The sequence below is a fragment of the Leuciscus leuciscus genome (genome assembly GCF_965113295.1).
Source record: "Leuciscus leuciscus genome assembly, chromosome: 3".
NCBI lineage: Eukaryota > Metazoa > Chordata > Actinopteri > Cypriniformes > Leuciscidae > Leuciscus > Leuciscus leuciscus.
The window spans coordinates 66155739-66180738 of NC_138727.1; the positions used below are offsets into that span (position 1 = coordinate 66155739).

Genomic DNA, 25000 nt, shown 5'->3' on the forward strand with positions numbered 1-25000 from the left:
TTTTATGTGAAAGATTTGCTTTGTTGTGCATTTTAGTCATATTACAAAATAATTTATTGAGGCCAAACATAAAATAACATTGTAAACTGTCACTTCACCACGTGACAGCAGCAAGCAGGCTTCTGATTGGTTAACGCGGCGCGAATTGACGCAGAAGTTCAGATTTTTCAACTCGGGCGGCAGACGCGAATTCGCGTCAAACGCGTGAATGCACAAATAGCACTAATAAATTTCGCGCGTAACCAAACGCTCAATTCGCGCGAATGAGGCGAATTCGCGTCTACCGCGCCGCGCTAAACGCCTCATTCGCGCCGCAAGACCTCCAGACGCGCGTAAACGCGTCTTACCATTGACTTAACATTGAAATCACTCGCGCCAGACGCATATTCGCGTTTGGTGTGAACGCACCATAACACTGATCTTAATTATACACATTTACAAAAGAAAAAGAAAACTTTTAACATCATAATGTTTGAATACACTCACCAGCGGTCCCGGGCGTCCAGTGAGTCCTAACGGTCCCGGCGGTCCTTTCAGAGACAGCTGAGACACACACACATCAGGACACATGTTCATCAGTGTGATCAGGGCCGGCCCTGACCAATTTGCTGCCCTAGGCAAGATTTTACCTGGTGCCCCATGCATCACAGCCCATTTCACCCCGTCATTGTGTTCATGATTATTTAGCATATATATATATATATATATATATACACATTACAGCCTAAACACAGATACCAAGAGTATTACATTTGGCATTCAAGTCAAGTCCCCATTATCTTTTATAGCGTGTTTTACAATACAGATTTAATGTGAACTTTGCTATTTTTAATAAACCTGTAAATAAATATCATTACTAATTTAGGCAAATCAATTTTAAAAATGCCATATACAGTAGGCTACAGGCCAAAAGTTTGGAAACATTAATATTTTTTATGTTTTTGTAAGAAGTTTATTCTGCTCATCAAGCCTGCATTTATTTGATCAAAAATACAGAAAAAAAATTCAATATTGTGATATATTATTACAATTTAAAATAATTGTTTTTTTCAATTTATTATACTTTAAATTATCATTTATTTCTGTGATGCAAAGCTGAATTTTCAGCATCATTACTCCAGTCTTCAGTGTCACATGTGACATCCAGTCTATCACATTATCCTTTAGAAATCATTCTAATATGATGATTCATTATCAAAGTTGGAAACAGTTCTGCTTCTTAATATTTTTTGTGTTCTTAATAACCTGTGATACTTTTTTAGGATACTTTGATGAATAAAAAGTAAAAAAAAGAAAAAGAAGAAAATGTTTTAAAAATATAAATCTTTTGTAACAACAATATACACTACTGGTCATTAATTTGGGGTCAGTAATTTTTTTCTTTCTTTTTTGGAAATAAATCAATACTTTTATTCAGCAAGGATGTGTTAAATTGATAAAAAGTGATAGTAAAGAAGATTTATATTATTAGAAAATATTTTTTATTTATTTTGAATAAATGCAGTTCTTTTTAACCTTTTATTCATCAAATATATTAGGCAGCAGAACTGTTTCCAACACTCATAATAAATCAGAATATTAGAATGATTTCTAAAGGATCATGTGATAGACTGGATGTCACATGTGACACTGAAGACTGGAGTAATGATGCTGAAAATTCAGCTTTGCATCACAGAAATAAATTATAATTTAAAGTATAATAAATTGAAAACCAATTATTTTAAATTGTAATAATATATCACAATATTACCTTTTTTCTGTATTTTTGATCAAATAAATGCAGGCTTGATGAGCAGAATAAACTTATTTCAAAAACATTAAAAATAGTAATGTTTCAAAACTTTTGGCCTGTACTGTATCCCCCCAAAACTGCACAACTGTAGAGTAAAACATTAATAAAAAAAAGTGATAATAAAAAATGCGTCTTAAAACTGACATGATTGTAACAAAATCACACCGTCTGGGGCCTCTGGAGAACTCAGAACAACTGCTAACATTAAGTTTAAGGTAAAAATAACTGCCATGAAATTATAGTATCTTACTCCAATGCAATTAGATAAACTGTTCATTCACTACATCACTTTACCTCTGTCTTTATCCCCTTTTATCCTCTTCTCTTCTTTTGGCACTGTATCTATCGCAGACTAATGCTCATTTATAATGTGTCATGTAAATTCGGCCATCCGTCACAATCAGGAAACTTTCACCGTGTCTAGAACTGGCGCGAACTGCCAGGCCCGTTTCTACGAGCCTGAGTGTGTTAAGCAAGTGCCCTTAAACAAAAGCAATGCTGTCTACATTGGATGCGGCGTCGCGCACGCTACACAACAAATTACCAACAACTGGTCGCGCGCGTGCTGTGTTTCTGACGCACCTCAAGCACTCGCTGGGCGGGGGAAGATTGATGTGCCGGACTTTTTTTGCTTTATTTGGTAGTAGGCTATTTCGAATTAATGGTTTTAAAATAGTATTATAAAAAAATAAAAAAATCACTCGTTCACTCATTCTGGCGCCCCTATGGATGAGTGGCGCCCCTAGCATTTGCCTATTCCGCCTATGCCGCGGGCCGGCCCTGAGTGTGATGCAAAGCAGGTTAAAAGTGCACTAGGACAAATCTGAATTATGAGCAAATGAGTTAGAACTAGAATTAATGTAGGTATTAGCAATGCTTTAATATTTGAGTTACTTTGCACGGTACTTTTCTGTCTACTTCTCTTAAAAAAATAAAAAAATACTGAAATAAAAGTATCTCTGTCCTCCATAATGTAGTCGCTTGTACATGCCCACTCATGCATGTGCGGGAACAGACAACAAGTGCAAGAAGTAACAAAACACATTACGTTCAACTTTCAATAAAAAGAGTTGTACAGTTGGTAATATGAACCATAATGTTAAGAGATCTTTTGTATGGCTCACATCGCTCTAGAGGTCAGGTATGGAATGATATTCCGGACATTATTCAAAAGGAATTGCAAATTGTATTTGCAATTGCGTTTTCAATTTGTGGACGCATAAAATGTGACATAATCCAAACGCAAATGCAAATCGCGCATTACCGTTTGCATTTTCGTTTAAGCGAACGCACAGTGACGGCCAAATTTAAAATGGAAATGCAAAGTCTGTTTGCAACTGTGTTTCCCATATCTTACGAGTCTTGACCCTGTCATATTTAAATAGCAATTTCAATTACCACGTCTGCTTTTTCACTTTCTCAGCGTCGCGTATGTAACCAGCCAAAACTCAAATGGAATCACAATTCCCTTAGTATTTCCATTTCCGATGCCTTACACGGAAACCTGTCAATCAGTGTCAAGGGTGGGGTTATGCTATGGGGCGTGTTCGTGTTGGGACGTGACGTCACTCACAGTCGACCGTCAAGAGGTGATGCCCTGAACAGACGCCGATTTATTGTAAACAATGGAGGTAGTTAGTTGGTGAAATTGTGGAGGACCTTATGATGCTCGTGCAGCAAGTTGATGGCAGTACATCCTCTACAGATGTCCTCTTACTCAGAAGCATTTTTAATGGGGGGAAAATATCAAATGAGGTCCAAACAGAACCCAAAGACAACATGAGGGTTTAAGAAATATTCATTTTAAACTAAACCAAAACCAAAGCTGTTGCTGGACACAGCTGCATTTAGATCAGCGCTGAATTCTTCATAATGACACTTAAAATCCCACGGCATTACAATCATTGTCTTTGGGTTCTGTTTGGACCTCATTTGATATTTCCCCCCATTAAAAAAAAAGACATTGCTCCCTTTATCTCAGTGTCATGGAATTTTGTGACTTTTGTTACATTATTTGTCTAAACACACAAACAAACCTGGGTTTGATTTAATTGTTCTGATAGTAGCCTATGTATAATTTTGTTTTTGTCCATTTCACAGTTGAGATTCATTTTTCAATAAAATGATTAAATCCCACATAAATCTAAACAAATTGACAAATGAAAGCCTGATACTACCACAAATGTAAAGTGGAACAAACATTCTCACACACACACATCCACAGGTTTAACTGCAACATCATTTTTATTGAATTTCGCAAATTGAGAACACTTATTTGAAGGGGTGAGACCTAGCACCGACACTCATCTCTTGTGGTATGTCCAGTAAAGGACGTCCAGTTGTCCTGTCCTTCACAAAAAGCCTGTTAGCTACTTCACTGAGGTTGGCGAAGACAGCGTTACTGATGTTGCTGTTGGTCAAGGCCACGAACTCATTTAACTTATCTAAAACTAAAATGCTTCTGAGTAAGAGGACATCTGTAGAGGATGTACTCTCACCAACTTGCTGCACGAGCATCATAAGGTCCTCCACAATTTCACCAACTAACTACCTCCATTGTTTACAATAAATCGGCGTCTGTTCAGGGCATCACCTCTTGACGGTCGACTGTGAGTGACGTCACGTCCCAACACGAACACGCCCCATTGCATAATCCCACCCTTGACACACTGATTGACAGGTTTCCGTGTAAGGCATCGGAAATGGAAATACTAAGGGAATTGCAATTCCATTTGAGTTTTGGCTGGTTACATACGCGACACTGAGAAAGTGAAAAAGCAGACGTGGTAATTGAAATTGCTATTTAAATATGACAGGGTCAAGACTCGTAAGATATGGGAAACACAGTTGCAAACAGACTTTGCATTTCCATTTTAAATTTGGCCGTCACTGTGCGTTCGCTTAAACGAAAATGCAAACGGTAATGCCCGATTTGCATTTGGATTATGTCACATTTTATGCGTCCACAAATTGAAAATGCAATTGCAAATACAATTTGCAATTCCTTTTGAATAATGTCCGGAATATCATTCCATAGTCAGGAAATAGAAAGTGTTCCGAATATAATAATATTCTATATGTGTGTGTGTTACATAGACCAGTGGTTCCCAACCTTTTTTTGTCTGAGACCCCCTTTTTCCCAAGAAAATATTTTAGGGCCCCCCTTCACATTTAATGATATTTTCGCTCTTGTAAGCTTGCAGCGAGGATGACAAAATATGTTGTTTTCAAACAAACGGTATGTTTACTATAAACAGATATGTTTATGCACAAATAATAGCCAATAATATTGAAAATATAATAACAAAACTTGCGTTTATTAACTGAATAATTCGTCTTTCGGAAGAACATTGTAGCCGGAACTACTTCTCTCTCTGTGTGCGTCTATGACGAGTCACGCAGGTACTGGGCTACTCCGCAGCGGCAGCGATCCGAACCAGGGTAAAATAGTCCCAATGTAAACACTTATTATAGGTAGTGTTGCTTTCGTCAACGAAAATTATGACGAAATATTGTCGTCAACGAACCGTTATCACCTGACGAAAACGAGACGAGACGAGACGTAAATGCTGGTCATGTGACGATGACTAAAATACATGTATAATGCAATATCGTTGACGAATAAAAACGAGACTAAATGTGATTTACAAAATAAAAAACTATGCTAAAATGTCTCTTCATTTTCGTTGACCAAAACTAGACGAGACGAAATGTTATAACGTCACGACGAATGAGAGAGTTGTGCGTGAACCTATATTGTCGGCTTTAAATTCTGGTTTGCGATCTGGTCACCCGATTATCAGCGAATTTAAGAATATTACTCCATTAGTTATTCTATTAAAATGTCTCTTTGATATTTGACACATTCATAATCATTACTTTTGCCGGTTCTTTGTGACAGCTGTATGTTATTGGCAGCGTCTCTGGTTACATGAACGCGTCACCGCATCAGCACCAGAACATGGAGATTTTATTTTAGAGAATAATCGCACAACCTATTCGATATTCTATAATTAAATAAACTAATCGAATATCCAAAAATCGTGACTCATCCCTGCATGGAATCTCTTGTTTCTTTTCCCAAATCTTCACTCACGTCTCACCCATTTTCTAAAAGGATTATAAACGTTTCTTCATTGGTTCGCTTTTAATTAGGCCTATTATATTCGTATTCTTTACTGTGGTAAAGTAGAAAAACGCTGTAGGACAGATAGCCTACATTTGTACTTGCATGTCAAATTCTTTTTAACACAGTTTGTGCTTGTTATATTAGACAGGGCGCGTCAAGTTTAGTTGTAAAGCGCGCTTCACACGCGCGGGGGATTTTTAGTTTCACTTTCTCTGGCAGCGCAATCTCAAACATAGCCTAAATACCTTGCCCTTGTGGGGGATAAAATTCGCTCTTCAGACCAATTTACATCAAGTAGAAAACACGAAGATATCATAAAGAGATCGATGGTCTCTTTCCTGCTCGTGTCCCACATCCCTCTCAGAGCGCAGAGTGGTAGGCTATATCACGCGTCTTTGTGTGGAAATATACAATGAGTTTTTTTTTATTTTTTATTTTTTTAATAACCCCCCAACCACCGCCGGTAGTTGGTCCATTACCGTGGTAAAAAAAAAAAAAAACTGCCACCGTCACAGCCAAAGCTAAATATACTAAATATAATAAGATAACCTTGTTTGAAATTCTATGTTGACTGGGTTAAATAGAATTGCATTACTAAAAAGAGACTAAAATACAATTTTCATTGACTAAAACTAGACTAAAATGTCATCAGTTTTCGTCGACTAAAACTAGACTAAAATGTCATCAGTTTTCGTCGACTAAAACTAGACTAAAATGTCATCAGTTTTCATCGACTAAAACTAGACTAAAATGTCATCAGTTTTCGTCGACTAAAACTTGACTAGACTAAAAAGAGTATGAACGTGACTAAAACTAATAAAAACTAAAATGACAGCTTGACACAAAGACTAGACTAAAACTAAAATTAAAACAGGCCGCCAAAAACAACACTTATTATATGTGTACCATAGTGATTCAGGATAAGACAAAAACACGGTTTGGTAAATGGATTCATGATGAACTCGCTCATTATATAAATTTTGAACAGAAAAAAGTTAAGGACTTTTATTTAATGCAAATTGCTCAAAACTTTTCAAAATATGACGCGACCCCCCACAGAGCTCGCTGAGGCCCCCTTGTGGGCCGCGACCCCCCTTTTGGGAACCGATGACATAGACTATGTTGTTGAATCCATAACTAAATTAAACACTTTTCTCACAATTTCTCAGTAAAACACCTGCAAGGCCTGAAAGAGATCGAACCTCAACCAGGTGAGATTAAAGTAACGCAAAAGTAATGTAAGAGATTACTTTCCATAAAAAGTAACTATGAAATGCAAGTAGTAACTTTTTTAGGGAGTAACACAATATTGTAACGGGTCACTTTCCATAAAAGTAACTATGTAACGCAAGTAATTACTTTATTAGGGAGTAACACAATATTGTAACAGATAATTTTTTAAAATAACTTTCCCCAACACTAGTTAATCAAATCTCTGCTTGTGTAGAAAAGGCTTCAAAACAGACCCAAAAGCTAAAGAGTTTCGAGACATTTGACTGAACACAACAACTGGACAATTAATTCATATATATTTGTGTGTTTCATGTGCTATAAGAGCTTGTATTACTATTTGTGCTTAAAGTTAATATTATATTTAACACCCATTATTGTGCAGCTATTATTATTAACCTAAGTGATTAAAACGAATCTCTAGAGCTGATTATAGCTGAATTTAACTATATTTGATGAAGTTTGCATAACTGATTCTGTTAATTTTCTGTCTAAAAATAAAGCCGACTTGAGAAATTGCAAGTATTGTCATAGTATTTAATGTGCTTAAAACCCTGATGTTTATGTCCATAAAAATCATTTTCAGGGGAAATACTCTAAATAATCAAAAACACTTCTGAAACTGTTCTAGATTTATTCAAACCTCAGGTAGAGTTAGTGTAGAGTTAGTGTAGCGTTAGTGTAGAGTTAGTGTAGATTAGAGCAGAGTTAGTGTGGAGTTAGTGTGGGGTTAGTGTAGAGTTAGTGTGGAGTTAGTGTAGAGTTAGTGTGGAGTTAGTGTGGAGTTAGTGTAGAGTTAGTGTGGAGTTAGTGTAGAGTTAGTGTAGCGTTAGTGTGGAGTTAGTGTGGAGTTAGTGTGGGGTTAGTGTAGAGTTAGTGTGGAGTTAGTGTGGAGTTAGTGTGGAGTTAGTGTAGAGTTAGTGTAGAGTTAGTGTGGAGTTAGTGTAGCGTTAGTGTAGAGTTAGAGTGGAGTTAGTGTGGAGTTAGTGTGGAGTTAGTGTGGGGTTAGTGTGGAGTTAGTGTAGAGTTAGTGTAGAGTTAGTGTAGCGTTAGTGTAGAGTTAGTGTGGAGTTAGTGTGGAGTTAGTGTGGGGTTAGTGTAGAGTTAGTGTGGAGTTAGTGTAGCGTTAGTGTAGAGTTAGTGTGGAGTTAGTGTGGAGTTAGTGTGGAGTTAGTGTGGGGTTAGTGTAGAGTTAGTGTGGAGTTAGTGTGGAGTTAGTGTGGAGTTAGTGTGGAGTTAGTGTAGAGTTAGTGTAGAGTTAGTGTAGCGTTAGTGTAGAGTTAGTGTGGAGTTAGTGTGGAGTTAGTGTGGAGTTAGTGTGGGGTTAGTGTAGAGTTAGTGTGGAGTTAGTGTAGAGTTAGTGTAGAGTTAGTGTGGAGTTAGTGTAGAATTAGTGTAGCGTTAGTGTAGAGTTAGTGTGGAGTTAGTGTAGATTAGAGCAGAGTTAGTGTAGAGTTAGTGTAGAGTTAGTGTGGAGTTAGCGTAGAGTTAGTGTGGAGTTAGTGTAGAGTTAGTGTAGCGTTAGTGTGTAGTTAGTGTGTAGTTAGTGTAGAGTTAGTGTAGAGTTAGTGTGGAGTTAGTGTGGGGTTAGTGTAGAGTTAGTGTGGAGTTAGTGTAGAGTTAGTGTAGAGTTAGTGTGGAGTTAGTGTAGAGTTAGTGTAGAGTTAGTGTGGGGTTAGTGTGGAGTTAGTGTAGAGTTAGTGTGGGGTTAGTGTGGAGTTAGTGTAGAGTTAGTGTAGAGTTAGTGTGGAGTTAGTGTAGCGTTAGTGTAGAGTTAGTGTAGAGTTAGTGTGGGGTTAGTGTGGAGTTAGTGTAGAGTTAGTGTAGAGTTAGTGTGGAGTTAGTGTAGAGTTAGTGTAGAGTTAGTGTGGGGTTAGTGTGGAGTTAGTGTAGAGTTAGTGTAGATTAGAGCAGAGTTAGTGTAGAGTTAATGTGGAGTTAGTGTAGAGTTAGTGTGGAGTTAGTGTGGAGTTAGCGTAGAGTTAGTGTGGAGTTAGTGTAGAGTTAGTGTAGCGTTAGTGTGGAGTTAGTGTGTAGTTAGTGTAGAGTAAGTGTGGAGTTAGTGTAGAGTTAGTGTAGAGTAAGTGTGGAGTTAGTGTGGAGTTAGTGTAGAGTTAGTGTGGAGTTAGTGTAGAGTTAGTGTAGAGTTAGTGTAGAGTTAGTGTAGCGTTAGTGTGGAGTTAGTGTGTAGTTAGTGTAGAGTAAGTGTGGAGTTAGTGTAGAGTTAGTGTAGAGTAAGTGTGGAGTTAGTGTGGAGTTAGTGTAGAGTTAGTGTGGAGTTAGTGTAGAGTTAGTGTCTGACCTTGGTGTGCTGCAGGATGGCTTGAGCTTGAGCTTCTTGAGCCGATATGACGGGACCCAGACGAGCATCACCACCAGACTGAAACTAACACACACACACACACACACACACACACACACACACACACACACACACACACACACACACACACACACACACACACACACACACAGAGACACACACACACAGGATTCAAACACACAAACGCATGATCCGGACCAGACTCACATATGAACCGGTTGAGTTATGGCTCATTTAACTTTAAAACGATAGTGTATTTGTCAATTCAAACAACAAACGAAGTTCCAAAACCAACGTCACGTGATTGACAGACAGTCAGTGACACACACCGGTAACATCAGCAGGTTGCCTGGAGGTCCAGGTATCCCATCAGCCCCTGCAAGTCCTTGACGGCCCTCAGGACCCTAATGAGAGACAGACAGTGTAATAGTGTGTGATATCAGTCATTAGCCTGGCGATCATGACGAGTGTGTGTCCGTGTGTCTCACCGGGTCTCCTGGATCTCCGATCGGTCCCGGGGGTCCCATTGGACCATGTTCACCCGGCGGCCCCTGCGGGAAACAAGCAATCGCAGCGCCTGTCACTCACACACGCACGTGAACATGATAAACACAGTGATGATGTACGGCGGGTGAGGTTACCTCAGCACCATGCAGGCCCGGGGGTCCCATAATCAGAGTCCCCTCTCCCAGCAGCGCCGGCTCTCCCTTCTCTCCTTTCTCTGGGCCGAGGGACGACTGGAGGAAACAGGATTCATATCGTCAGATATCTCTTTCATTTAGTCTCGGTCTTAAAGTCTGGTTTTTGTCCATGAAAACTTTAGTCATATTTTAGTCATACAGCATAATGTTTAATGTTTTTTCAAATAAAACATCAATAAAAATACTTTGTATCGTCACACAGAAGTTGCATGAGTGCGTTTATTACATAACCACAATCACAAACAAATAAAGTTGAGATTCATGTTTAGATTTATTACAGTTGATTTGTTTCGTCTTAGTTCGTCTTTTCTCAACAATATTGCATGTTAATATAGTCATAGTTAGTGTTTAATGATGTCGATGTTGTTCTGTTGTCTTAGTCATGGGAAAAACAGTCGTTAACATTTTTCGTCATAGTTTTCGTTAATGAAATTAAGACTAGACAGAACACAATGGAATATCACACAGATGAAGGGGACACAGAGAGAGAGAGAGAGTGTGAGTGAGTGAGAGAGAGAGAGAGAGAGAGAGAGAGAGAGAGAGAGAGAGAATGAGAGAGTGAGAGAGAGAGAGACAGAGAGAGAGAGAGAGAGAGAGAGAGAGAGAGAGAGAGAGAGGGTGAGTGAGAGAGTGAGAGAGAGAGAATGAGAGAGAGAGACAGAGAGAGAGAGAGAGAGAGATAGAGAGAGAGAGATAGAGAGAGAGAGAGAGAGAGAGAGAGAGAGAGAGAGAGAGAGAGAGAGAGACAGAGAGAGAGAGAGAGAGGGTGAGAGAGAGAGAGAGGGTGAGAGAGAGAGAGAGAGAGAGAGAGAGAGACAGAGAGAGAGAGAGAGAGAGAGAGAGAGTACCTGTCCACTGAAGAACTGCTCCTGTCTCTCTGCTGGCCGGTACTCGTACTCGTCATACTCGTGATACTCGGTGTACTCTTTAAAATACTCCGTCTCGTTCTCAGAGTCCTCGTACTCCACTATCTGACACACACAGACACACAGCATTAGAACATCACTGTAAAACTACTGACAAACTGTGCTTAGGTTCAAGTACAGATACTATGTCAGAACCTTTACTCAATTAAAAGTCCACATTCACACCAATAATGATATCTAAAGATAGAAAGCATAACTATAGTGATATCCACACCAATGCACTATTGCACAATGTATTATAAGCGCTGCAGTTTTGTAGGATGGATTCTGATTGGCTGTCAATGCTTTTATCATTCATTAGCTGGAAACATTCACTCTGAAAGGGATTCTAATGATATGAACTCTGCTATTCTTTAATATTTAGAATGATTTTTAATACTTAGGGCCCTATCTTACACCCGGCACAATGCAGCGCCAAGCGCGACACAAGTGTGTTTTGCTAGTTTCATCCCGACGCAGTTTTCATTTTCACGTCCTGCGCCACGTTGTTTAAATAGCAAATGCATTTGTGCGCCCATGGGCAGCTGGTCTGAGAACGAGGTGTGTGTTCAGGCGCATTGTTGGCGTGTTGCTATTTTGAGGCAACAGAAATAGACTGAGACGCTGACCGACTGAAACCTGCTCTAAAGTCAATGAGGCAATATTTTATTTGTTATTTAATGAGCGCGTTAGTAATGTGTGCCTATAGGCGGGTCCACAACGCGCGTACACTCTGCTTATTACACACACACTCTGTTTATTACACACACACTCTGTTTATTACACACACACTCTGCTTATTACACACACTCTGCTTATTACACACACACTGCTTATTACACACACTCTGTTTATTACACACACACTCTGTTTATTACACACACACTCTGCTTATTACACACACACACTCTGCTTATTACACACACACTCTGCTTATTACACACACACACACTCTGCTTATTACACACACACTCTGCTTATTACACACACACACACACACACTCTGCTTATTACACACACACTCTGCTTATTACACACACACTCTGTTTATTACACACACACTCTGCTTATTACACACACACTCTGCTTATTACACACACACTCTGCTTATTACACACACACTCTGCTTATTACACACACACTCTGCTTATTACACACACACTCTGCTTATTACACACACACTCTGCTTATTACACACACACTCTGTTTATTACACACACACTCTGCTTATTACACACACACTCTGCTTATTACACACACACTCTGTTTATTACACACACACTCTGCTTATTACACACACACTCTGCTTATTACACACACACTCTGCTTATTACACACACACTCTGCTTATTACACACACACTCTGTTTATTACACACACACTCTGCTTATTACACACACACTCTGCTTATTACACACACAGGGCAACACACAAACATGGCAAATATTATAAATAAAAGGATTACAATGTTAAAGAGTATTATTGTGTACATAAAGATATGGTGAATCCGGCTTGTCCCGTAGATGTTCTGCTAGCGCACTTTGACCTCGCGCACGAGCAGATCCGTTTGCGCTCTGGAGACGCGTTCGGTCTTTCCACTATCAAATTCCGTCATGTAAATAGCGAATCCGCCATGGCACAAGCACAACTGGCATTTAAAGGGAATGGGAGACGAGACTCTGATTGGTTTAACTCACGTAAATCCCAAAACACACCCATTACTCATTAAGAGAATAGAGAAGACCCTTTTAGACCATGCGCCGGGAGCACCGACCATTTGTCCCGTCGTTAAACTAGCAAAAGTGGATTCGGACACGCCCTAAGTGAACTTGTGCCCTGTGCTTTAGACCATGCGCTTAGATCGTTAAAATAGGGCCCTTAATCTTTATTGTTATTGGTATAGTTATCATCCTGGGTGTGAACAGCCTTAATAACACAAAATACTTGAGTGAAAGTTTAAAAAGTATCCACATTTAAATGTACTTACGGATTGTACATAGTATTTGTAAGTATTTAAAAGTAAAGACTAAACAGTGATTTTTTTCACTTCTAAATGGACTTTTTCACAAGAGAAAGACATTTTCTCATTTTAGTATTTTTAATGCAAAACATTTGTAAAGAAACCCGTCGAAAAATAATTGTTTTCTCATTGTTAGAAATTATCAAATGTCTTTTTTGGTGAACTATTCTTCTAAAATGCTGCTTTATGCCTATTTATTAATAACAAAAATACATTTCATTGGCTGTTTTAAAAAAGGAAATAAACTTAAAACTTTTATGACACACACACACACACACACACACACACACACACACACACACACACACACACACACACACACACACACACACACACACACCTCATACTCGGTGGCATTGTCTCCTGCAGTTGATTCAGACAGGTCACTGTAAAGGTCATTGTAAAGGTCATCGTCAAACTCTTCTTCCATTGGTTTCCTCGGCGGCTTCTTGACCTGCGTCACCATGACAACAGACACCATAGAAACACACATGATCAACAACACAAAACTGTCATGATAGAGTGCAACAGTGACACCCACTTTTTATACAGTATTTTTCCATTCATTTTTCTCATGGGAATTAAAAAAAAATCTTTCTTAAAACTTCATCATCCATAAAACAAAGCAACCAGCTCCGAGGAGAATCACAACATTAAGAGCTCTGATCTAAAGCAAAAAAGTGTTTGAATACTGTAAAGACACAAGACTGAATGTGACGGCTTTAGTGAGGGAAAGAACTACAATCCCAGGAAGCACTGCAAATTACATCATCTTAAAATTAAAAACATGGAGGAATTTAAAACCATTGATTTAAAGACGCTGATTATATCTATAGAAACTATATATTTTACATTTATTACAAAATATGCATATGCAAATATTTAAATTAATTTGAGACTCTATTATGTAATTTGCATGTCATTGGCAGGATTTGCTTGTCTTTCGTCTCTGATTGGTGGAGAAATCTCTGCAGAATCATGGGTAATGTAGTTTTTCAATAGGAATTCCTCTAGTGCTCTTCAGTCATTTTTGACAGATAAACTTTACGTTTTGTATGTCTTCGTCGGAATGGTAAGAAATTTGGTAAAGGTTTTGGCACTTGCTGTGTGAACACACAAAAAAAATCACGGGCATGTTAAAGGTTAAATGGTCCTGAAAAAAATTGCCACACTTGTGCTCTTCATGGTCAAAACTAGCGCATTGGAAATGAATGAGACGAATGTCCTCTAGTGGAAGCGTTTGGTACTGCAGCCGACACTCTCACTGAAAGATCATTTATTGAGATATCGTCGTTTATTGCTTTGATTTTCTTGCAGTTTTAGAGTAAAATGTGATTTTGAAAATATATATTTCAGACAAACATTGAAAATAGTATTTTTGTGCATTTTTCATTACAATAAATGTAAAATTCTGTAACTGAATCTGCCAAGATTCATTCATTTGCCAAGCGTCATCTTTTAAAAGAGATCAAACTTCAGTCTGTGCTTTAAAGCATTCAAGATTTACCACAGTTTAAGTTAGAAATGTAATTATTGGAATTATAAATCCAGTGTAAATATAATTTTGTATAAAAAAATCCCCTAAAAATACAAAATATTAAATAAAAAACATTATCAAAAACTAAAATATAGTACATTCATTTCATTGACAGAAAATATATATATATATATTTTTTTTTTTTTTTTTTTTGACCGACACGAGAAGAGCACCAGAGGGTTAAATGTGATTATTTAAAAAATAAGCAGAAATGACGAGGGTTAATGCTTCAACAAAAGCAAATACCATCGATGAACAATCTCGCAGCTCGTCTTCATAACGGTTTATGAGTTATTTATGAGCTGTAAATCAGACGTACAGTAGCTTTAGGGTGTATAATATAAACACTGGCTCCAGTCCCTGACAACATGTTCAACACTGCTCTCCAAACCCAGCCAAAGAACAGACGAGAGCATCGTTCATTATCTATGCAGAAACACTGCTGCATATTCATGAGGTGTGCTGTGGGCGGGGCTACCTCCACGGGGTCCAGTGATAGGCTGTTGTACAGGAGGGCGGAGTCACAGTCAGGAATGTGGGTGTGGCAGTAATCAGCAGCAGCTCTGGGGTCTGGAGAGATCAACAGCTGCTGAATCTCACCCTGAAACACACACACACACACACACACACACACACACACACACACACACACACACACACACACACACACACACACACACACACACACACACACACACATGATGTTCCTGTAGGATGTGATCAGATAAACGACATCTGCTGATGATGGTGAGACAGATTAACCCTCCTACTGGGTCTCAGGTCGATCTGACTGCACTGGATTTTAAGTGTTTAAAACACGGGTTAAACTTGAGATCAAGAACACGCATGCAAAATATCAATACACAAATATGTTTTAGCTTTCGTGCAAAATCAACCCTTTAAAAACCAACACTAAAGCATAAAGCCTTTCAAAGACTAACATACACGAGAACTTGTGAAATTTGAGACTTGAGTCACACAAGTCTGTGAAAGTATGTTTTTGGTTGTTCATTTTTTTGGATCTCAATTATTAAGACTGAAAATAAGTATGAAAACCCATGTTGTCCTCACAAGAGTTTGAGAAGCAGACGAAACAAGAAGCAGAGGATATTTACACTAATTACAAAACATGTAACATATTAATTTTACACTTTTATACTTTTTATTGTGTTAAACTGACCCCTAACACAAAGGGTAAGACTTTTTTTTTAACACAATAGGACTTCATAATTTCTCATATTTCATATTTTTTAAGTGTCTGACAAACTACAGTACAGGATTTATGTTTATACTTCCATATATTAGATTATTGCTGAACTGCATGGAAACCAATGAGGGTCAATTTAATCCGCAACACAAAATAACTCTTTTTTTTTAACATAACAGGCCGATTATTATCTAGAATATCACTCAATTTAACACAGTTCTGTCTTAATGTCTTTACTTTCATCGCTCAACAATAAACATGGGAACTTTTAAAAATACCTTTTTTATGTTTTGCAGTTTGCTATTACAGAACTAGTGAATGCTTTCAATCCAGAAAAAAGTTTGACATGTAAAAATGGAAAATATGTGAAAATTGTTGATAAACACACAAATATATACACTAACGTTCAAAAGTTTGGGGTCAGTGAGATTTGTTTTTAAAAGAAATGAACACTTTTATTCATCGAGGGCGCATTAAAGTGATTAAAAGTGACAGTAAAGACATTTATAATGTTACTTAAAGGGGACATATCATGCTAAATGCACTTTTTTAGCCCTTAAATGCATTTTGTTGTATATTTGGAGTGTTTAGAAGTACAGAAAATATGAAATTATTCTCTTCAGGTGCTTCGTTGATATCTTTATATTCTGTTTTGGTCATATTTTTCAACCGGTTCAGATTTTTCTGTTATCTATGACGTTTTTTGAACTATCACGTCACAGTATTTGCAGCGGAACTGCCAAATAAGGACATTGACTTCCGGCCCAACACTTCGAGCAATCCGCCATTATTATTTCTCGCTGCAATTTTGTAGTCCAAGCTAAAGGATGCAGAAGTTACGAGAGGGTAAGTTAAAATGTTCGGTTGTTGGATGTAGTAACCCACACGCTTCATTACACCGTCTAATTTAGATGAACTGCCGCGCTTGTGACAGGAGCATGTTTAACTGAAAGAACGAGCAGAGAGAGAGAGACACGGTCGCGCGCGCACTCACTCTCTCTCTTCAGAGCCAGGCGAAAGTGTAAACAAGACATCACCGTCTCCAAACTAGACGCTGTCTTGCTCTCTCTCCCTCGGACATATTAATCAAAATAAATCGACACGGTGGTAAAAGGTCGGAAGACCAAAGTTTCATGTGTAAATACAGTACACACCATTGCGATACATCCATATGAAGACGTTGTTCTGCAGGTTCGTCGTCTTCATTTTCATCTCGCTCCGGCTCTGGCTCGATTATGTAAGGCTGGCTGGACAAGTCTTCCGTTGTTGACATTTTGTTAATAACGTGTGTATAAAAGTTTCTGTGCGCTAGATAATCCTATCTCTGCTACCAGACTACAAAAATGGCCGAACGGGGTGGAGTTGAACCGAGTGTCACCGCTACAACCTGGAGAGGGGGCGGGGTATGAAGTGTCTCAATATTATTTAAAGAGACCGCACCAAAACGAGTTGCTTTCAGAAGCACATTAGAAAAGGGGTAGAAAAGGGGCCTGTGGAGCTATAATAATGAGGAATTCAGACCCAAGCATTGCAGTTCCGCTTTATATAGACTACAAATGTATGATTTATATGTAAAAAGGAACAATTTAAAAGCATGATATGTCTCCTTTAAGATTCTATTTCATATAAATGCTGTTCTTTTAAACTTTATATTCATCAAAGAATACTCAAATATCAAATGTATCACAGTTTTTAATGTTTTATCAGACAATAACTTCTCAAGATTTTGCTTTAGTATCATTTTCGGGACAATTAGGGCCGGATTCGGGATTCTGGACAACAGCTTAGATTTCGGGACTGTCCCGAATTTTTCAGGACGTCTGGTCACTCTGGCTGCTCTTGATCATGTGACACTCATCTGCTGCTCTTGATCATGTGACCTCGCTGACCCCGTCTGTAATCAATCCTCACCTCAAACACTTCTTCATCCAGAAGCCTCGTCCCGAACACCGTCACTCCCTCAGTGCTGACCCGGGGCTCCGGCCCTCGAGGGAGGTCAAGGGTCGCCACCTTCTGACAGTCCAGGTACAGCGTGACCTTCTGACCCTCCACGCTGTAGGCCACTCGGTGCCACCTGTAGGTCACAGTTCATCTCACATCTCTGATTTATGGCTTTAAAGAGTCAAAAATTATCATCCTCTCATCACTGACTCACTCTCGCCTTCTTCAAACACACATGCTTTTCTTCTGGGAAACACAAATGAGCCAAATAATCAAGTCACATGATGGTTTGTGTGTTTATTCAGTCACGATCTTCTGCTCCAATGAACTGAACTCAAAAACCAGTTCAATTCACGAACAATTCAAACAGTTCATTCAAGCTCTGACTCCAGAGAACAATCCCTTCATGACTCAGACACTGAGAGACTCTCATGAGAGATTCGCCTTGTCTAAACACACACACTTACAGTCTGTGCTCTGGAACAAGTAGGCGTAAAGACTGCAAGTGTGTGTAGAACATTTGATTACTCGATGGGACACACTGATAGTCTTACAAATTACCAAACATAATGCATGATGGGATACGCTTAGCCTCGAATGCCATTATCCGAGATAGTGTGGGTTTAGTGTACATTAAAGGCACTGCATTCTGCCTGTCGCACGCGCTCTCAAGTGGCCAAGACCACAAGTGTGGGTATGTGGTCAAGGCATTTGATTCAGATTCATTGAACTGAAATGAATCAACACTGAACTGAATCAACACTGAACTTAATCAGAATCAACACTGAACTGAATCAACACTGAACTTAATCAGAATCAACACTGAACTGAATCAACAGTGAACTGAATCAACACTGAACCAAATCAACACTGAACTGAATCAACACTGATCTGAATCAACCCTGAACTGAATCAACACTGAACCAAATCAACACTGAACTGAATCAACACTGAACTGAATCTGAATCAACACTGAACTGAATAAACACTGAACTGAATCAACACTGAACTGAATCTGAATCAACACTGAACTGAATAAACACTGAACTGAATCAACACTGAACTGAATCAACACTGAACTGATTTAACACTGAACTGATTTAACACTGAACTGAATCAACGGTGAACTGAATCAACAGTGAACTGAATCAACACTGAACTGAATCAACACTGAACTGAATCAACACTGAACTGAACTGAATCAACACTGAACTGAATCAACTGTGAACTGAATCAACACTGAACTGATTTAACACTGAACTGAATCCACACTGAACTGAATCAACACTGAACTGAACTGAATCAACACTGAACTGAACTGAATCAACACTGAACTGAACTGAATCAACAGTGAACTGAATCAACAGTGAACTGATTTAACACTGAACTGAATCCACACTGAACTGAATCAACACTGAACTGAATCAACACTGAACTGAATCAAGCGCAGCAAGTTAGGGTTAGGGACTCTGACGTCGATTAGGAGCTAGAGTATGAATATTATTGAGCGGGGACGTCGATTAGGAGCTAGAGTATGAATATTATTGAGCGGGGACATCGATTAGTTTCGACGACGAGACCCAGGAAGCCGTTGCAAAACGCTGCGCACAGGCTTGAGCTTGACTGCGCCCCTGATGTCACTCACTTGCCGTCCGCCAGGTTGATCTTCTTGAACGTGGGGTAGAGGTCAGGCGTGGGCTGGCCGTTCTGGTCCTCGTAGAGGAAGACGGGTGAGCGTCCGAGCTCCAGTCCGAGCTGCTGAACTCCCTCACTGTCATACACCGACAGCAGGAAACACTGAGCGCCGCGCCGCGCCCGAACCGTCACCAGAACCGAGAAGTCCTCCGGGAACACTGAGTCTGAACACAGTAAAACAGTGGAATATTATTCCAGTGTAAATCAGCTGTTCTCTATGTCAAGTCAAGTCAAGTTTATTTATATAGCGCTTTTCACAATACAGATTGTATCAAAGCAGCTTCACAGTATTAAATTAAAATAATACATCAATGTTTGTTTCTAGTGGAAAACCTCCACGTTTGGTAATGCTGATCAATAGTATTGTTGATTGATTAATTTAATTAAATATCCCCAAATATCCCGAAAAACTCCATCAGGATACCTAATGGAGAAAAAAAAACCTTGGGAGAACCCAGGCTCAGTCGGGGGCCAGTTCTCCTCTGGCGATGTGAATATATAGTAAAGTGTAATTTATTCCTGTGATCAAAGCTGAATTTTCAGCATCATTACTCCAGTCTTCAGTGTCACATGATCCTTCACAAATCATTCTAATATGATGATTTGATGATCAAGAGACATTTATGATTATTATCAATGTTGAAAACAGTTATTTACATTTTTATTTCAGGATTCTTTGATGAATAGAAAGTTCTAAAGAACAGCATTTATTTGAAATATAATCTTTTGGTACATTACAAATTTCTTTACTGTCACTTTTGCTTTTTGCTAATATATATATAAAAAAACTGTATAAATAAAGCAAATAAAGTTTTTTATTAATTGTGAAAACAAGTTTTCTGTCAGGGTTAGTGTGTGTGTTGTACCCTGTGTGTGTGTGTGTGTGTGTGTGTGTTTGTGTGTTTGTGTGTATGTGTGTGTGTGTGTGTGAGTGAGTGTGTGTTTCACATACCTGGGAAAAGCTGATTGGTCGGAACACTGACTTGGATTTTCTTCTCAATCTTATAAGCGAGGTCCGCCTCCTCGGAGCCCCGCCTACTGGTGCAAAGCCCCGCCTCCAGGGACACGCCCTCCATGGAGTCTGTCAGCTCCAGGATCTTCAGCACATCGATGTGTTCGGCTGCGAGAGACACGACACTTCAGTTACTTTAATAAAGTCTCATGAACAGCCTCACATCTGTCTGTCTCAATACACTGACACTGATGACTGACAGCAGGGGAAAGCCGATCGCGACTGTGTGTGTGTGTGTGTGTGTGTGTGTGTGTGTGTGTGTGTGTGTGTGTGTGTGTGTGAAGGTATCTACATGCAGGTCTGGACTGGTCATGTGTCTCTTCACATGTGTAATACCTGCATCTGCGACGCGCGCGCACACACACACACTCGCACACACACACACACACACACACACTCACACACACACACACACACAAACAGAAACTCTCTCTCTCATCTCTCAGCACAAGATCTTAACTCATTTGGAAAGACTTTCACAACAACCTATAGATCAAAGGCACAACATCAGCTGCAGGGGAGTGTGTGTGTGTGTGTGTGTGTGTCTGGGAGCCAGATGTGAATGACGACACAAAGTTGAATTAAGAAATGCAGTCCAGACTCTCAGACATTTTACATTTGTGTTTTTATGAAGGGCTTCTTTCACACACACACACACACACACACACACACACACACACACACACACACACACACACACACACACACACACACACACACACGTACAGTAAACTGCACTAAAGGTTGTAAGACAGGTGCGTTTGCAGCATTATTAAAAGTGTCTGTAAACTCCTGTGACCCCGATGACCTTCACCTTTGACCTTTCACTTTCTTTCCTGACTCAGTTTCAGACTTTCTCTGTTTAGGCGCTTTCAGAGTCACGTTATTTCCCACTTCTACACTCAATAAGACCGAAGATCTTCAGCGTTTCCTGGAGTTTGACAGTCGGCCACAGCAAACAATCATTTACGAGAAGATTCTTCAGAAGAAAGCCGTTCGTCATTTCTAATGACTCAAGGGTGAATGGATGAGGACAGAACACTGGTAAATCTGACACAGTCTGCTAACAGAAACATCTTCTTACAGAGTTTTGCTAATGATCAACTAGATTTAAAATATCTAGTTTACTTTTGTCTGCCAAGATAAACAATGTTTTCATGCGAACGCTATTAAAGACCAGATAACTCTGAATGAACACTATATTAGCATTACTGGAAGAACATTTGTTCAGAACTTGGAGAACCTTGAGGGAACATTCAATGTTAGTTTTGACTGCATCCACAATGATCATATGAGTATCGCAGTCTCTCAAACTGAATGAGTCGAGTCGGTCTAAACCAGCGCTATAGGAACTATCCCTGACGTTAGTGTTCGCTGATTGGCCGAACGCACGCGAAACACCAGCACCCACCATTTCTAAAAAAGCAGTGTAAACACACAGATTATAGCCTATATATTTACTCCAGAAACTAACTCTACGAACTTGGAAAACAGTGATAGATGAGCCTCTCAACCTTTACACTGAGGAGAAAGTCCAACACAACTCTGAGGAGAAACAAGTTCAAGAGAAACTACGTCATCATCAACCGTCGAAGTTCAGTTCCAACACTCAAGAACACCAGTACAGAGGTCACATGAGCGTGCCTGGATGTGTGCTTGATATCAAGAATTGAATGCAACTTGAGAGAATCGAACCGTTAGAAATCCCAGAAGACGCTGTGGGGGTCGACGTACGGAAGCCTGTAAGCTTTAAACTTCTCATCCTCACTAGATTCGTGACTACATAATATATGTGACGGCTAATTTTACTTTTAATTGGAATATTAAAAAGAATCTTAACATTGACAAAGCATGTACACACGGTCAAATAAAAAAGATATAAACTTATATGAAAACAATGTCTATAATAATATGACAGAAATGTTTAATAGGTTGTGACATTTGTTTGTGATGTTCAGTTGTCGGCTCTTTATTGTGCTTTGGTCGTTAATTGCAAGATCGCAGCACATCTCAATTCTCACACAGATGCGTTCTATGTCCTCGTGTTCCTCCGAGTTCGTTCTTTCAAGGTCGACTGGCAAGTCCGGTCTCTCAGTGTTCATGGCATTAAGAAACAGCCTGAGCACACACCGCTCACATTCTCCGTGTTCATTAGTTTACGATCTTTCTAACAGTCCTGTCTAATACGTCATTAGATAGAACTGTTATACATAGAAAGTAGACGGTACTGAAAAGTTATTAGCGTATGTCGTGTGGTTGATGTCCAGTGTTGCTGAGCAGACATACATAATCATGTTTCTCTTGGTCTCCTCAAAGCTGCGTTGGATTTTCTCCTCAGTGTAAAGGTTGAGAGCTCCATCTATCACTGTTTTCCATGTTCGTAGAGTTAGTTTCCGGAGTAAATATGTAGGCTATAATCTGTGTGTTTACACAGACTTTTTTAATAATGGCTGGTGCTGGTGTTTCGCGTGCTTTCGGCCAATCAGCGAACACTAACATCATGGATAGTTCCTATAGTGCTGGTTTAGACCGACGCTGAAGTAGGAGTAAATTAGTTCCTCCAAAAGGAGATCCTAGAATTAAAATCGTTCCTAGTTCCTGCGGTGCGAACACACCGACATCCGGGTACTACCGACAATAGTTCTAGGAACTATGAAGAGGTTCCTCCGGTGCGAAAGCCCCTTATTTCTCTGATATATTAATATGGCATTAATGGTAAGGGTTAGTTTGTGACTCATTCACAGTTTGAGATACTGTGATACTCATATGATCATTGTGGATGCAGTCAAAACTAACAGAGAAAGTTCTGAACAAATGTTCTTTCAGAAACATTTACCTTTATTCAGAGTTATCTGGTATATAATAATGTTCTCAAAACGTTAGCACGAAAACATTAATTATCATGGAAGATATGTTATGTGTTCATGTTTTAGTTGGACGTGCCTCTAACATCTTGTTTCAGAATGTTCTGGAAAAACTACCGTTCACATAATGATAGATGGACCTTTCAACTTTTACGTTAAAGAGAAAATCCAACGCAACTTTGAGGGGACTGAGCGACACTGGACATCAACCGCACGGCAAACGGTAAACTAATGAAGGTGGAGAATGGGGGCACTGTGAGCTCAGACTCTGGTGTTCTCAGCCACCAAAATAAAAGTTACACCAACAAGCGTGGCTTTCGTCACTTCAGAGTGAATGGCCATAGGGGAACATTAGTTCTCCCTAGTCCTGTAACTACTCTATAGTTCCAGTATGAGTTTCCAAATTCAGCCAGTGGTCTTGCATTCAGACTACAGTTTAAAAAGGTAAGCAGATTTTCTTCTTTGGGTGAACTCACCCTTTAAACTCGGCACGGAAGGCTAAAGAGGTCTCAACACTTTCCATCTGACCTTCGAAGACCTAAAAGAGGTCGAGATCTCCGGAAGCGGCAAGCGCTCAGAGGTGAAGGGAGCCCAGATTAAAGCTTTATCCTTCAGTCACATCTCACCTCGCTCAAACACACGGTTCGCAGGGGAAACTACAGATCATCGGCTGAGAAGACGGCCAGAAGCACATCCTGAGGATCTCCTGATGAACATGCCAAAGCTTGTGCTTCACACCGTCAAATCGTCAGTCTGAACACTTGATGCTCAACAAGAGCCTGGAAAGCTAAATACTGATCTGAAGAACCTAATGAAACCATCAAGATCAATTCTCTGAAAGAACAAATCAAGAACCTGCACAGCCAAACATCAGTCTCGAGAACAAGAGGACTCTTTACTGAACTTTTAAAATGTATTACAAATAAGTTTTTAATGTTGTTTATATGTCTATGTGATATTTTTAATACGCTTTAAGACAAACCATGTGTAAATTCATAAGTCGACAGCATTGCTGAGTATTTTCTCCTTAAAACTGAAGTGAACCAAAGACGGTGAAATCGCTGGTGTTTCTGACGTCACAGACTGACTTGTAACCAATCAGATCAACGTGTGATCGTCAACCAGTGGATCTCTGAGCTGAGTGAGTGAGTGGAGGCGGGGCTCATCTGCATATTCATAGAGCCGCGCATACTAAATGAGGCAAGGTGTCGAGTTACATTCAAGCTATTTTAAGGCATGAAGGAAAAAACTTTTAAATATGTCATTTTGGTGAGTTTTAAGGGATAAAATTGTTGACTACAGAAGGGACTTTACGGGTTTAGGGGGTTTAATTGTTCAGTAGGATAAATAAAACTAAAGTTCACCAAAAATTGAAATACTCATCCTCATGCTCCACATCTATGGAGCATAAAAGAAGATATTTTGAAGAACGTTGGGAACCACATAACATTGGACCCCATTGACCCATTGAATTGTCAGAATATCTGCTTTTGTGTTCCACTGAAGAAAGAAAGTCATTCAGGTTGGGGATGACATGATAAGAAGACTTTCATTTTGGGTTGAACTATCCATTTTCTAACATTCTTCAATTATATTATTAACATTCATTCTTATTAATTACAAGATGCTAAACAACTAAAATAA

At 39.3% G+C, this 25000-nt stretch overlaps 1 protein-coding gene across 1 annotated transcript in view; it reads right to left on the reverse strand.

Moving 5' to 3' along the window:
- Window positions 1-25000, reverse strand: part of col5a3b (collagen, type V, alpha 3b) — a 56505-nt gene that overhangs the window by 24450 nt on the left and 7055 nt on the right. The window contains exons 2-12 of the mRNA XM_082165057.1: window positions 20433-20600; window positions 19431-19644; window positions 17756-17918; window positions 15116-15238; window positions 13441-13554; window positions 11024-11146; window positions 10116-10211; window positions 9963-10025; window positions 9804-9878; window positions 9454-9537; window positions 487-543 (exon numbers count right to left, since the gene is read on the reverse strand). Coding sequence (XP_082021183.1) covers window positions 487-543; window positions 9454-9537; window positions 9804-9878; window positions 9963-10025; window positions 10116-10211; window positions 11024-11146; window positions 13441-13554; window positions 15116-15238; window positions 17756-17918; window positions 19431-19644; window positions 20433-20600 — 1280 coding nt within the window. The remainder of the gene's footprint in view (window positions 1-486; window positions 544-9453; window positions 9538-9803; window positions 9879-9962; window positions 10026-10115; window positions 10212-11023; window positions 11147-13440; window positions 13555-15115; window positions 15239-17755; window positions 17919-19430; window positions 19645-20432; window positions 20601-25000) is intronic.